We start from the raw sequence: 12,754 nt of genomic DNA, 5'->3' as shown, positions 1-12,754 counted from the left end.
AAAGAGCTATCCAGCTTAATCCCACTTTCCAGCCCTTGATCCATAGCCCTGTAGGTTACGGCATTTCAGGTGCACACCCAAGTACTTTTTAAATGAGTTGAGGGTTTCTGCCTCTACCACCCTCTCAGGCAGTGAGTTCCAGACTCCCAACACCCTCCTCAGCTCCCCTCTAATCCTTCTATCAATTACTTTAAATTCATTCCCTCTGGTCATTGACCCCTCTGCTAAGGGAAATAGGTCCCCCCAATCCACTCTATCTGGTCCTGTCATCATTTTATACACCTCAATTAACTCTCTCCTCAGCCTCCTTTGTTCCAAAGAAAACAACATCGCCTATCCAATCTTTTCTCATAGCTAAAATTCTCCAGCCCTGGCAACATCCTCGTAAATCTCCTCTGTACCCTCTCTAGTGCAATCACATCTTTCCTGTAATGTGGTGACCAGAACTGTACACAGTACTCAAGCTGTGGCCTAACCAGTGTTTTATACAGTTCTAGCATAACCTCCCTACTCTTATATTCTGTGCCTCGGCTAATAAAGGAAAGTATCCCAAATGCCTTTTTAACCACCATATCTACCTGCTACCTTAAGGGATCTGTGGACATGCACTCCAAGGTCCTTTTGTTCCTCTACACCTCTCAGTATCCTCCCATTTATTGTGTATTCCCTTGCCTCGTTTGCCCTCCCCAAATGCATTACCTCACACTTCTCCGGATTGAATTCCATTTGCCACTTTTCTGCCCACCTGACCAGTCCATTGATATCTTCCTGCAGTCTACAGCTTTCCTCCTCACTATCAACCACACGGACAATTTTTGTATCATCTGCAAACTTCTTGATCAAGCTCCCCACATTCAAATCCAAATCAGTAATATATACCACAAAAAGCAAGGGACCTAGTACTGAGACTTGCAGAACCCCACTGGAAACAGCCTTCCAGTTGCAAGAACACCTGTCGACCATTACCCTTTGCTTCCTGCCACTAAGGCAGTTTTGGATCCAACTAGCCACTTTGCCTTGGATCCCATGGGCTTTTACTTTTTGACCAGTCTGCCATGTGGGACCTTGTCAAAAGCCTTGCTAAAATCCATGTACACAACATCAAACATGTTACCCTCATCGACCCTCCATGTTACTTCCTCAAAAAATTCAATCAAGCTAGTCAGACGCGACCTTCCCTTAACAAATCCATGCTGACTGTCCTTGATTAACCCATGCCTTTTTAAATGACAATTTATGCTGCCCCTCAGAATTGATTCCAGTAATTTGCCCACCACCGAGGTTAGACTAACTGGCCTATAATTACTCGGTCGATCTCTTTCTCCCTTTTTAAACAACAGTACAACGTTAGCAGTCCTCCAATTCTCCGGCACCACACCTGTGGCCAGGGAGCATCGGAAAATGATGGTCAGAGCCTCCGCTATTTCCTCCCTTGCTTCTCTTAACAGCCTGGGATACATTTCATCCGGGCCTGGCAATTTATCTACTTTCAAAGATGCTAACCCCGTAATACTTCCTCTCTCACTATGCTTATCGCATCCAATATTTCACACTCCTCCTCCTCTGCATTGTCCCCCTCTTTGTGAAGACAGATGCAAAGTATTCATGAAGAACCATACCCACATCTTCCATCTCCACACATAGGTTACCTTTTTGGTCTCTATTAGGCCCTACTCGTTCCTTAATTATCCTCTTACTCTTTATGTATTTATAAAACATTTTTGAGTTTTCCTTAATTTTACTGCTCAGTATTTTTTCATGCCCTCTCTTTGCTTTTCTAATTTCCTTTTTAATTTCACCCCTGCACTTTCTATACTCCTCTAGGCTTTCTGCAGTATTGAGCTCTCGGTGTCTGACATAAGCTTCCCTTTTTTTCCTTATCTCACCCTGTATGCTCCTTGTCATCCAGGGGGCTCTAGGTTTGGCAGCCCCACCCTTTTTCTTTGTGGGAACGTGTTTGTTCTGAACCCTCACCATCCTCCCTTGAATGCCTCTCACTGCTCTGACACTGATTTACCTTCAAGTAGCTGTTTCCAGTCCACTTTTGCTAAACCACTTCTCAGCTTAGTAAAATTGGCCTTTCCCCAATTTAGAACTTTTACCCCCGATCTATCTTTGTCCTTTTCCATAACTATACTAAATCTAACTGAATTATGATCACTACCACCAAAATGCTCTCCCACTGATACTCCTTCCACCTGCCCAGATTCATTCCATAAAACTAAATCCAGATCTGCCCCCCCCCCTCTTGGGCTTGCTGCATACTAGCTAAAAACGTTTTCCTGAATGTAATTTAAGAATTCTGTGCCCACTATACCTTTTACACTGATTGTTAATATTAGGGTAGTTTAAATCCCCTTCTAACACTGCCCTATTGTTCTTCCACTTCTCTGAAATTTGCCTACATATTTGCTCTTCTATTTCCCTCTGACTGTTTGGGGGCCTATAGTACGCTCCCAGCACTGTGATTGCCCCTTTTTTGTTCTTTAGCTCAACCCATACGGCCTCATTTGATGATCCTTCTAACATATCACCCTTCCTCACAGTCATAATTGTTTCTTTAACCAATATTGCCACCCCCACTCCTTTTTTTTAATCTCCCTCTCGATCTCATCTGAAAACCCAGTAACCAGGAATGTTGAGCACATGTCACTCTGCTTTTTAAGAAAGGAGAGAGAGGGAAACCGGGGAATTATAGACCAGTTAGCCTAACATCTGTTGTGGAGAAATTTCTGGAGTCTACAATTAAGGATAGGGTGACTGAACACCTCGAGAATTTTCAGTTAATCAGAGAGAGCCAGCATGGATTTGTGAAAGGTAGGTCGTGCCTGACAAACCTGACTGAATTTTTTGAAGAGGTGACTAAAGTAGTGGACAGGGGAATGTCAATGGATGTTATTTATATGGACTTCCAGAAGGCATTTGATAAGGTCCCATATAAGAGACTGTTAGCTAAGATAGAAGCCCATGGAATCGAGGGAGAAGTATGGACTTGGTTAGGAAGTTGGCTGAGCGGAAGGTGACAGAGAGTAGGGATAATGGGTAAGTATTCACATTGGCAGGATGTGACTTGTGGAGTCCCGCAGGGATGTGTCTTGGGGCCTCAATTATTCACAATATTTATTAACGACTTAGATGAAGGCATAGAAAGTCTCATGTCTAAGTTTGCCGATGACACAAAGATTGGTGGCATTGTAAGCTGTGTAGATGGAAACATAAAATTACAAAGCAATATTGATAGATTAGGTGAATGGGCAAAACTGTGGTAAATGGAATTCAATGTAGACAAATGTGAGGTCATCCACTTTGGATCAAAAAAGGATAGAACAGGGTACTTTCTAAATGGTAAAAAATTTAAAACAGTGGATGTCCAAAGGGACTTAGGGGTTCAGGTACATAGATCATTGAAGTGTCATGAACAGGTGCAGAAAATAATCAATAAGGCGAATGGAATGCTGGCCTTTATATCTAGAGGACTAGAGTACAAGGGGGCAGAAGTTATGCTGCAGCTATACAAAACCTTGGTTAGACCGCACCTGGAGTACTGTGAGCAGTTCTGGGCACCGCACCTTCGGAAGGACATATTGGCCTTGGAGGGAGTGCAGCGTAGGTTTACTAGAATGATACCCGGACTTCAAGGGTTAAGTTACGAGGAGAGATTACACAAATTGGGGTTGTATTCTCTGGAGTTTCGAAGGTTAAGGGGTGATCTGATCGAAGTTTATAAGATATTAAGGGGAACGGATAGGGTGGATAGAGAGAAACTATTTCCGCTGGTTGGGGATTCTAGGAGTAGGGGGCACAGTCTAAAAATTAGAGCCAGACCTTTCAGGAGTGAGATTAGAAAACATTTCTACACACAAAGGGTTGTAGAAGTTTGGAACTCTCTTCCGCAAACGGCAGTTGATACTAGCTCAATTGCTAAATTTAAATGTGAGATAGATAGCTTTTTGGCAACCAAAGGTATTAAGGGATATGGGCCAAAGGCAGGTATGTGGAGCTAGATCACAGATCAGCCATGGTCTTATCAAATGGCGGAGCAGGCATGAGGGGCTGAATGGCCTACTCCTGTTCCTATGTTCCTATATTCCTATTCCTGCCCCTGTTTAAGCCATGTTTCAGTAATAGCCATGATATCGTACTTCCACGTATCTATCTGTGCCCTTAGCTCATCTGCTTTATTCGCTAGATTCCTTGCATTGAGGTATATTCCATTAAGCACTGCCAAAACTCCTTTGTTGTCTAGTTTCTAACCTTTGTTTCCTCTGCCTTCCAAACTCATTTACAAGAATCATAGAAAGATAGAATCATAGAAAGGTTACAGCATGGAAGGAGGCCATTCAACCCATCGAATCCACGCCGGCTTTATGCAAGAGCAATCCAGCTAGCCCCACTCCCCCGCCCTATCCCCGTAGCCCTGCAAATTTTTTCCTTTCAAGTACTTATCCAGTTCCCTTTTGAAGGCCATGATTGAATCTGCCTCCACCACCCTTTCGGACAGTGCAGATCCTAGCCACTCGCTGTGTAAAAAAGTTTTTCCTCATGTCACCTTTGGTTCTTTTGCCAATCACTTTAAATCTATGTCCTCTGGTCCTTGATACTTCCGCCAATGGGAACAGTTTCTTTCTATCTACTCTGTCTCGACCCTTCATGATTTTGAATACCTCTATTAAATCTCCTCGCAACCGTCTCTGTTCCAAGGAGAACAACCACAGCTTCTCCAGTCTATCCATGTAACTTAAGCCCCTCATCTGTGGAATCATTCTAATAAATCTCTTCTTCACCCTTTCTAAGGCCTTCACATCTTTCCTGAAGTGCGGCGCCCGGAACTGGACACAATACTCCAGTTGTGGCCGAATCAGTGTTTTATAAAGGTTCATCATGACTTCCATAGTTTTGTACTCTATGCCTCTATTTATAAAGCCCAGAATGCTTTATGCTTTTTTAACCTCTTTCTCAACCTGCCCTGCCACTTTCAACGATTTGTGCACATATACCCCCAGATCCTTCTGTTCCTGTACCCCTTTTAGAGTTATGCCCTATAGTTTATATTGCCTCTCCTCATTCTTCCTACGGAAAATCCTACTAAAGTGTTTTTGATTGAAATTATTCAGATAACAGTTATATTTTTTAATCAGTTTCATTCATTAGTTGAGAACTCATCCAAGGTATAAGATACATACCGTATATATACCTTTAGTAGCTTATTAATCTTTGGGAATGAGCTGAGATACCTTAATAATCTTTTCCTGTCCTGTAGCCCTCTACATTCCTACCAATGCAGTGCTCTGGCCAGCCTGTGAAATGCTCTGTACCTTCTCTGTCGTGGGATAATCCATTTGGTAAAACCCCAATTTGAACCCTTCCCTGTAGTACTAAGCTGATGACTGTGGACTGAAGCAGTGAACCTTTATAACTTAAGGTTTTTGATTTTTGACTTATGAATATTTTTTATGGTAAAAATGTATTTTTGTTTATTTTTTTTCCTTTGGTTAGATACTATTCAGAGGATTTTCTAATTTTAAAAGTATTGGCAATGCACCTATTACAACATATTACAATGTTCAGATTTTTTCCACCTGGTAGGAGGCTGCTCCCACTGAATCACTATTGAACTGGCAGGACTACGAAGGACGAACACCACTTCACTTTGCTGTTGCTGATGGAAATGAAGCTGTAGTTGATGTATTGACCTTGTATGAAGGATGCAATATAACATCTTATGATAACTTATTTCGAACTCCTCTGCACTGGGCAGCTTTATTAGGTAATTAATACTAAAAGGGAATAAAAAGCGAGCTTAGAACACATTCAGAAAATCATAACTTATTCATTCTTTTTGCTGAAATGATTGTATCCACAGATCTAGGACAGATTGAGTACAATCTGGGTCAATTCCATTATTAATGGTTTTAAATTTTAGACTCTCTCAGCTGACCAAAAGGCTGAGATTCATTGTGCTTTACATTACTTTCAATTTTTCCTAATCATTATGCATTTTATGGCTGATTTTAGATTTGAATTGTCTTGGCTCACAACACCTCTAAAAGAACAAGGACACAAGCCATTCTTAACCAGTGGCCCCAACACCAGTTTTCTTATTACATTGTCACCCAGTCACTTCGATTTCACTTTCGTCCATGTTAAGTTTGAAATGATCTTTTCTAGAAGTCCATTTTAACCCCATCTGTAAATCATGCAAAATTATTTAGGGTGAATGTGTGTCTGTAAATTTGAAATGCTCAGTGCAGGATCTGTAATGATGGTTACTCTGCAAGTACTCTCCAGTTTCAGTAATGCCATTCTATTAAGGAGTATGGGGATGGATTGACACTGGCTACATATATTCTGCATCTCCACGCCCTTATTTACATCAAGAAAATCCAGAAGAATACAAAAGAACAGAATATGAACAAACTAAAGAGAGTAATACTAGAGAATGCAAAACAAAGAAGTGAAAAGAATAGAGTGGAACATGGACAGACCTTGGGAGTAGACGAGAGAAATAATTTGGACAATATAAATTAAAACTACTGATATATTGTTTAGGAAAGTCAACATCCATAAATATCTTATTAAAGAGCCAAATAGTAAAGACATGGGCCATAGCATTAAAATAATTCATGGATCCCTTAGACAATCCCAAGAAATTAATAGCTAGAAAAGACTGAGTCAGATAGAGAAAACAAGAGGGGAGGGGATATGGAGACCAGTTAATTTTTTAAATATGAACAAACTAAAGAGAGTAATCATTTAGAGATACTAAGAGAGAAGGTCAAAGGAGACCAACTTAGAAAATGAGTTTGAAGGAGAAAAGTGAGAGATTGGGCATAAGAAATGAATATTGGAGGGACTGTCTGTTTTTCTCTTTCCTTCTCTTCCAATTTTCCTTCCAATTTTCTCCCATTACCTTCCTTTTCTGAAAATGATGATTTATGGTGGGGACATTATTGTAGAGTTGCACTCATGTCAACACCAAAAACAATTTGAAGGATTATTCTACTTTAATTTTCTGCATAAGGAATGAGATCTTGCTGTTCAGATGCAAGTGAAGAACATGAATGTTACCATTTTATAGTGCTGAGTTTTCTGAAGTTATTGTGCTCAGATCAAATTTGAACCTATTTCATCAATACTTAAGTAGTCAAATAGAGGGAATAGGTGGATCGTGCATTTATTGATAGAATGAGAGAATAAAAGATAGGTAATCTAGTTCTATATGTGGTGGCTGTCCACGTGCTACTGGAACATCCCTGTACTTTCATACAGTTGGTGAATGTTCCACATTTTCGGGCAAATCTCCAGTCAAGCCAAACTCCTCGCTAAGCATTTTCATTGTTTTCTTGGCTGAACCTATTTATGTGGATTTTGGAGAGAAAGATTGGGAATAAGAGTTTCATTTGGTTTATAAAAAAGGCTGAATAAGCATAACTACAGTCAGTCAGATGATTGCCGACACATCTTTTCCTTTCTTGCAAGCTATATGGAGCAGAACACTTGCTTTCACATTTGCTAGTTCTTCAATTACTATTGTAAACAGAACTATAAACTTTGTAGCACCCTGAGTTGTAAAAGGCTTCACTGATACACATTCAACACTCTCTGTCTTCCAAATCCAGACACAAACAATAATACTGAACCAGATGTGCATATAAAAATTTCACATTCATCAAAAGAATATTCTCAACCCTCACTCTCACGCCAGGCATCAACATCTCCTCATTTGGAGCATGTCCATGGTCACCATTCTCCTGACCACAGCATGGACACACACCATATGCCATCAAACAATGCTTCCACCAGTTTGAGCAGTTTCAGTAGGAGCTGCTTACTTCTCCGCAGCATCATCATGGTAGATATTGAATATTGGATAAATTAGCATTTGTTTCCATACTTGGCTTTCAAATAGCATCTTCTGGCAGCTGTTATCTCAAGTCTGAATTTCTTCGTTAGCTATATGTCAGATATCTATTTTCAGCATGGTGTAAGGATCTATGCAAGGCAGCTAGTGAGGTGTCAGCCACCTTGATGTCCTGTGCTGTGTATGAGACGTAAATGTTACCAGCCGCTTAATCCGAGTCCTTGTGAGGGACTTTGGCAAAGAGCCCTGCCCACAGTGAGGCTGACTCCCTCTCCAGGGTGCTCAGTGATAGGTTGGTGTAGACCTCTCTGCAAACTTTTCACATTTTGTTTTGCAACAAATCCAACTCAGCTTGGTTGTGGACCTTAAACATAGGTCAAAGGTTTGAACCATAGAGGAGGACTGTTTGGACAATGGGTCATGTACACCACAAGTTAAACTTGCACTTTGAGTTTGCTCTCAGTGAAGAAGGATGGGAAAGACAAAAATGCCATTCATTCCTCAGCACGGTCCTGAAGTATTGTGTTTAGGAATAAGTTGGCATCCACCAGGAACCCCAAGTACTGATGTGAATCAACAATTGGGACAGACAATTTGGGCTCGATTTTAGGATGGCCGAGCGGGTGCATTGGGGGCGGGGGGGCTCGTAAAATTGGGGAATCCTGGAGCGGGTCTGGAGCCCGGCTCCAACCCGCCCACTTCCGGGTTCCCCAGTGACGCGTTCGGGTGCGCACGCAGCTCCCGCATGCAGCACTCCCGCCGGCAATTAAAGCCGGTGGGATGACAATTTAAATACTTACTTACCTAGTTGAGGTACTTGACAGACCTCATTGACAGGAGATTTTCGCAGGGGTGCAACTTTCATGGATCCTCAGCGTGTTTCCCTTGCTGTGGGAAACACTCCCTGTTGGAGCAGAAGTGTTTCAGTCAGCAGCCAGTGGGAGATGCAAAGGATTTTTTGACAGTTGGGGGGAATACCTCATTTATTGCAACAGGGCACTCTGTCACTTCAGACAAAGTTTTGGCTGCAACACTTTTGTCTTTCCACTCAAAATTATTAATTTATACCCTAAACTCTGCTGTGCAAACACATTTACCTACTTTGCGGACTCCCTCAAACTCACACCGTCAGGATGGGGTGCGCCATAGCTGCATTCATCACATCATCCGAGGACGAGCAACATCACCAGCCTCGCCAGGCACGCCGTCCACCTCCGCCATGTGGAGCTCCACAACACAGTGCTTCACCACAGGCACCTGCACAAAATAGTTGTACAACTACACATACACCCACTGTAGGGTGACCCAATGGGTGGCATCAAGTGTGGATGTTCATGGTGAACCTCATGAAGGGGACTTATTACACAAGCCAGTCAAGAATGGCCAAGACGTGGCAGTAGTGGTGACAATATAATATTTAATGTGAGTTGAACCAAAATCAAATATAAATAAAAAACATGACAAACCGTCAAACACCCTTGTGCATCCCCTTTGTGCTCACGAAACCTTTGCCTTACGCTTCCTACTACTCATACATGATGCATCCCCTGTGGCTGCAGCAGAGGTAGTGCCAGGTTGGGTGAGGGTGACAGTGAAAGAGATGCATTAGAGGGTGAGTATGAGACAGAGCCATTAGATTGAGGATTGTGTTGAGTGGTAGTGGTGGGATGAGTACTGGGGAGGTGAGTAAGTGCAGGTAAGTTGAGGATGAGGTTTGAGTGGGTGTGAGGAGTGATGTGATAGAGTAGTGTTGGCAGTGCAGAAGGAATTGTGGGGTTGGGGCGATGATGTGGATGACGGAGTGTAGGAGAATGAGTAAGTGTGCTTACTTTGGTTGACCTAGTTAGATCATTGAAGCGCTTCCTGCACTGTATCCAGGTGCGGGATATGTTGCTGGTACTGCTGACCTCCTCTGCCACCTCGAGCCAGGCCTTCTTGGTGGCAGAGGCAGGCCATTTCCTCCCGTCTGCCGGGTAGAAGATCTCCCTCCTCCTCCTCACCCCATCCACTAAGACCTGGAGTGAGACATCATTAAACCTGGGAGCAGCCTTTCCCCTGGGCTGCTCCATGCTGTAATTTTGGCTGTTTGCTGCAGAAGCAGCATTGGAGGACTGCCCCTTTAAATAGGGCTCCTCCAGCTGACAGCCTGTGATGCGGGTGCGCAGTCCTCCCACTGCGCAGATTTCCAACGGGAAACCCGGAAGCCAAGGTAAGTGGCTTCAATTTACTCGCGATTGCGTGGGGAACCCACCAATTTTACTGGGCAGGTTACCCACGCCACCAATCCGCCTCCCTGGTAATATCGGGGCCTTTATCTTTCAATTCATATCTTCAAGATCTCCTCTTGACCCGTACAAACCCATAAAAAAAGTACTGGAGAGCATCCAACACTATATCTCCCTGGTTAACCCATTGTTCAAAATGGTGAGTAGAGTGCAGTAGATCTCTAGATGAGTCCACCAACAACACTTGATCATTCTTTGAATAACATGCAAGGAAACAACCTGTTCTGTGATAACTAGTCTTTAACCTCCTTGTCTCTTTTAGTATATCTGATCTTAGTTGATCAGCGTATTTAGCCTGACATTACAAATGAGAACAACTACAAAACCTTGTCCTGCCATTATCAAAGTTTTGATCACATCCATCAAGTAAATTTTTCAAGCATAAAATGCCTAATGCGTTTCTTCCACAAATAGTTAATTTATTTTCTTTGTAACACTGTTAATTCTGGTTGGATAATTAACATGGATAAATCAAATTCCTGTTGGATCCAAGTTTCTGGTCTTTATTTCTCCCCGCATACTTTGCAGCCCATCAATTTTCTCCACTCCTCTGACGGTGGTGATTCAGGGATGCCAGCGCTCTCCTGCGTTTTTCCCAAATGGTCTTTCTTCATGTGCAAACCTAAATGCTGAGTATTGATAGGCTATTCAATTTTGGGAAGCATCACAGCTGAGCTCCTTCCTGTTCTTATCCCATGTCTCATCTTCACTTTTCAACAGAGGCCATTGATTAGCAACTGCAGGAAAGGGAGCCCCAGTTGATTTATCTCCCGGCCCTCCCCAGCTTGAGACAGTGAAGACAATTTGCGACCAGCTGTGCTGGCTGAGATTAGCTAACTCAGCACAGTCTGGGGATCAAGCATGAGACTTTACAGGTCTTTATTACTCGCAATCCTGGTCAGTGCATTTTATCGAAGGAGCCATTGAAGAAGCTCATGTATAAAGTTGGTTTCACGAGTGAAAATATTTACAAGTACATTACTCAGGTAGTTGTACACCCAACCTATTTTGACCTGTAATCCTAGAAATAGTCTTTGCTGAGCAAATTACTTTTAAAAAAACATTTATAGTTAATGTTCTAATTTTATACTATGCACATTGAACCCTTGAAATACAATATGACTTTTGTTGTATGTATGTACAGACTTTATTTATCCAAATCCTTTAATTCACAACATAGCTAGAAGTCTTGCTTTAAATACACATAAATTAATGATATACATAACACCAGTAACTCTGAAAGCTTCAATTTTCACATTGCTGGTTGACTGTGCATTATTTGCTGATGTCATTTTCATGTTTCTGTGATTTAATCATAGATTTTATACCTATATTTAGGTCATGCCCAAATAGGACACCTTCTTTTGGAAAGGAACAAGTCTAGTACTATTCCATCAGACAGCCAAGGAGCCACACCACTGCATTATGCTGCACAGAGCAATTTTGGTGTAAGTACTGTTAGAGGAAAAATCTCAAGAAAAATAATTTTTCTGCAATTTTGAATTGTACAGTATTTAGTGTAATTGTTGCAGGATCAGGTAACATTTTTCACTATGTACTATTTGTTTGTCATATTTAAATTAGGCAACTCCCCACTCTGACCCCCTACCAACTTTGCCGAGGTCAGCACCAGAAGTCAGCAACAGGCAGATCCCAGCATTTATACTGGAATCAAAGGCCCTTTGGTTTTGGCTAAAATTGTTTAGAATATCTTCAAGGCAAAAATTGGACAAGTACTTTGAAGAGAAACAGATTATCTGATGCAACTGTTAGGACAGCAGAAAGGTGGACAAGATGGACCAAAGGTCCTTTCCAGCCTTGAACTTTCATAGAATCATAGAATGGTTACAGCACAGAAGTAGGCCATTCGGCCCATCGCGCCAGCTCCTGGTAAGAGCAATCCAGTTAGTCCCATTTCTCCGCTCTTGCCCCGTCGCCCTGCAAGTTTTTTGCCTTCAAGTATTTATCCAATTCCTTTTTGAAAGCCACAATTGAATCTGCTTTCACCACCCTTTCAGGCAACGCATTCAAGACATAAGGCCATTCGGCCCCTCGAGCTTGCTCCGCTATTCAATGACATCATGGCTGATCTGATTTTTACCTCAACTCCACTTTCCCGCCTTTTCCCCTTGCTGATCAAAAATTTGTCTATCTCAGCCTTGAATGTATTCAATGACTCAGCCTCCACAGCTTTTTGGGGTAAAGAATTCCAAAGATTCACAAACCTCTGGGAGAAGAAATTTCTCCTCATTTCCGTCTTAAACGGGCGATCCCTTATTCTAAGACTATGCCCCCTAGTTTTAGATTCCCCCATGAGGGGTAACATCCTCTCAGCATCTACCCTATCGAGTCCCCTCAGAATATTGTATGTTTCAATGAGGTCTCCGCTCATTCTTCTAAACTCCAATCAGTATAGACCCAACCTGTTCAATCTTTCCTCATAAGATAACCCTTCCATACCCGGAATCAACCCAGTGAACCTTTTCTGAACTGCCTCCAATGCAAGTATGTCCTTCCTTAAATAAGGGCCCCAGAACTGTACGCAGTAATCCAGGTGTGGTCTCACCAACACCCTGTACAGTTGTAGCATGAATTCCCTGCTTTTATA

General features: G+C 42.2%; 1 protein-coding gene across 3 annotated transcripts in view; it reads left to right on the top strand.

Annotated features, from left to right (window-relative positions):
• invs (inversin) overlaps positions 1–12,754 on the top strand; it is a 351,132-nt gene that overhangs the window by 168,940 nt on the left and 169,438 nt on the right. For all 3 annotated transcript variants that reach the window (XM_068004896.1, XM_068004906.1, XM_068004888.1), the window contains 2 exons: positions 5,587–5,767; positions 11,485–11,594. In XM_068004896.1, the coding sequence (XP_067860997.1) occupies positions 5,587–5,767; positions 11,485–11,594 (291 nt within the window). The remainder of the gene's footprint in view (positions 1–5,586; positions 5,768–11,484; positions 11,595–12,754) is intronic.

The sequence above is a fragment of the Heptranchias perlo genome, chromosome 2, assembly GCF_035084215.1.
Source record: "Heptranchias perlo isolate sHepPer1 chromosome 2, sHepPer1.hap1, whole genome shotgun sequence".
Classification (NCBI taxonomy): Eukaryota; Metazoa; Chordata; class Chondrichthyes; order Hexanchiformes; family Hexanchidae; genus Heptranchias; species Heptranchias perlo.
This window is presented reverse-complemented; position numbering and strand designations above follow the sequence as displayed.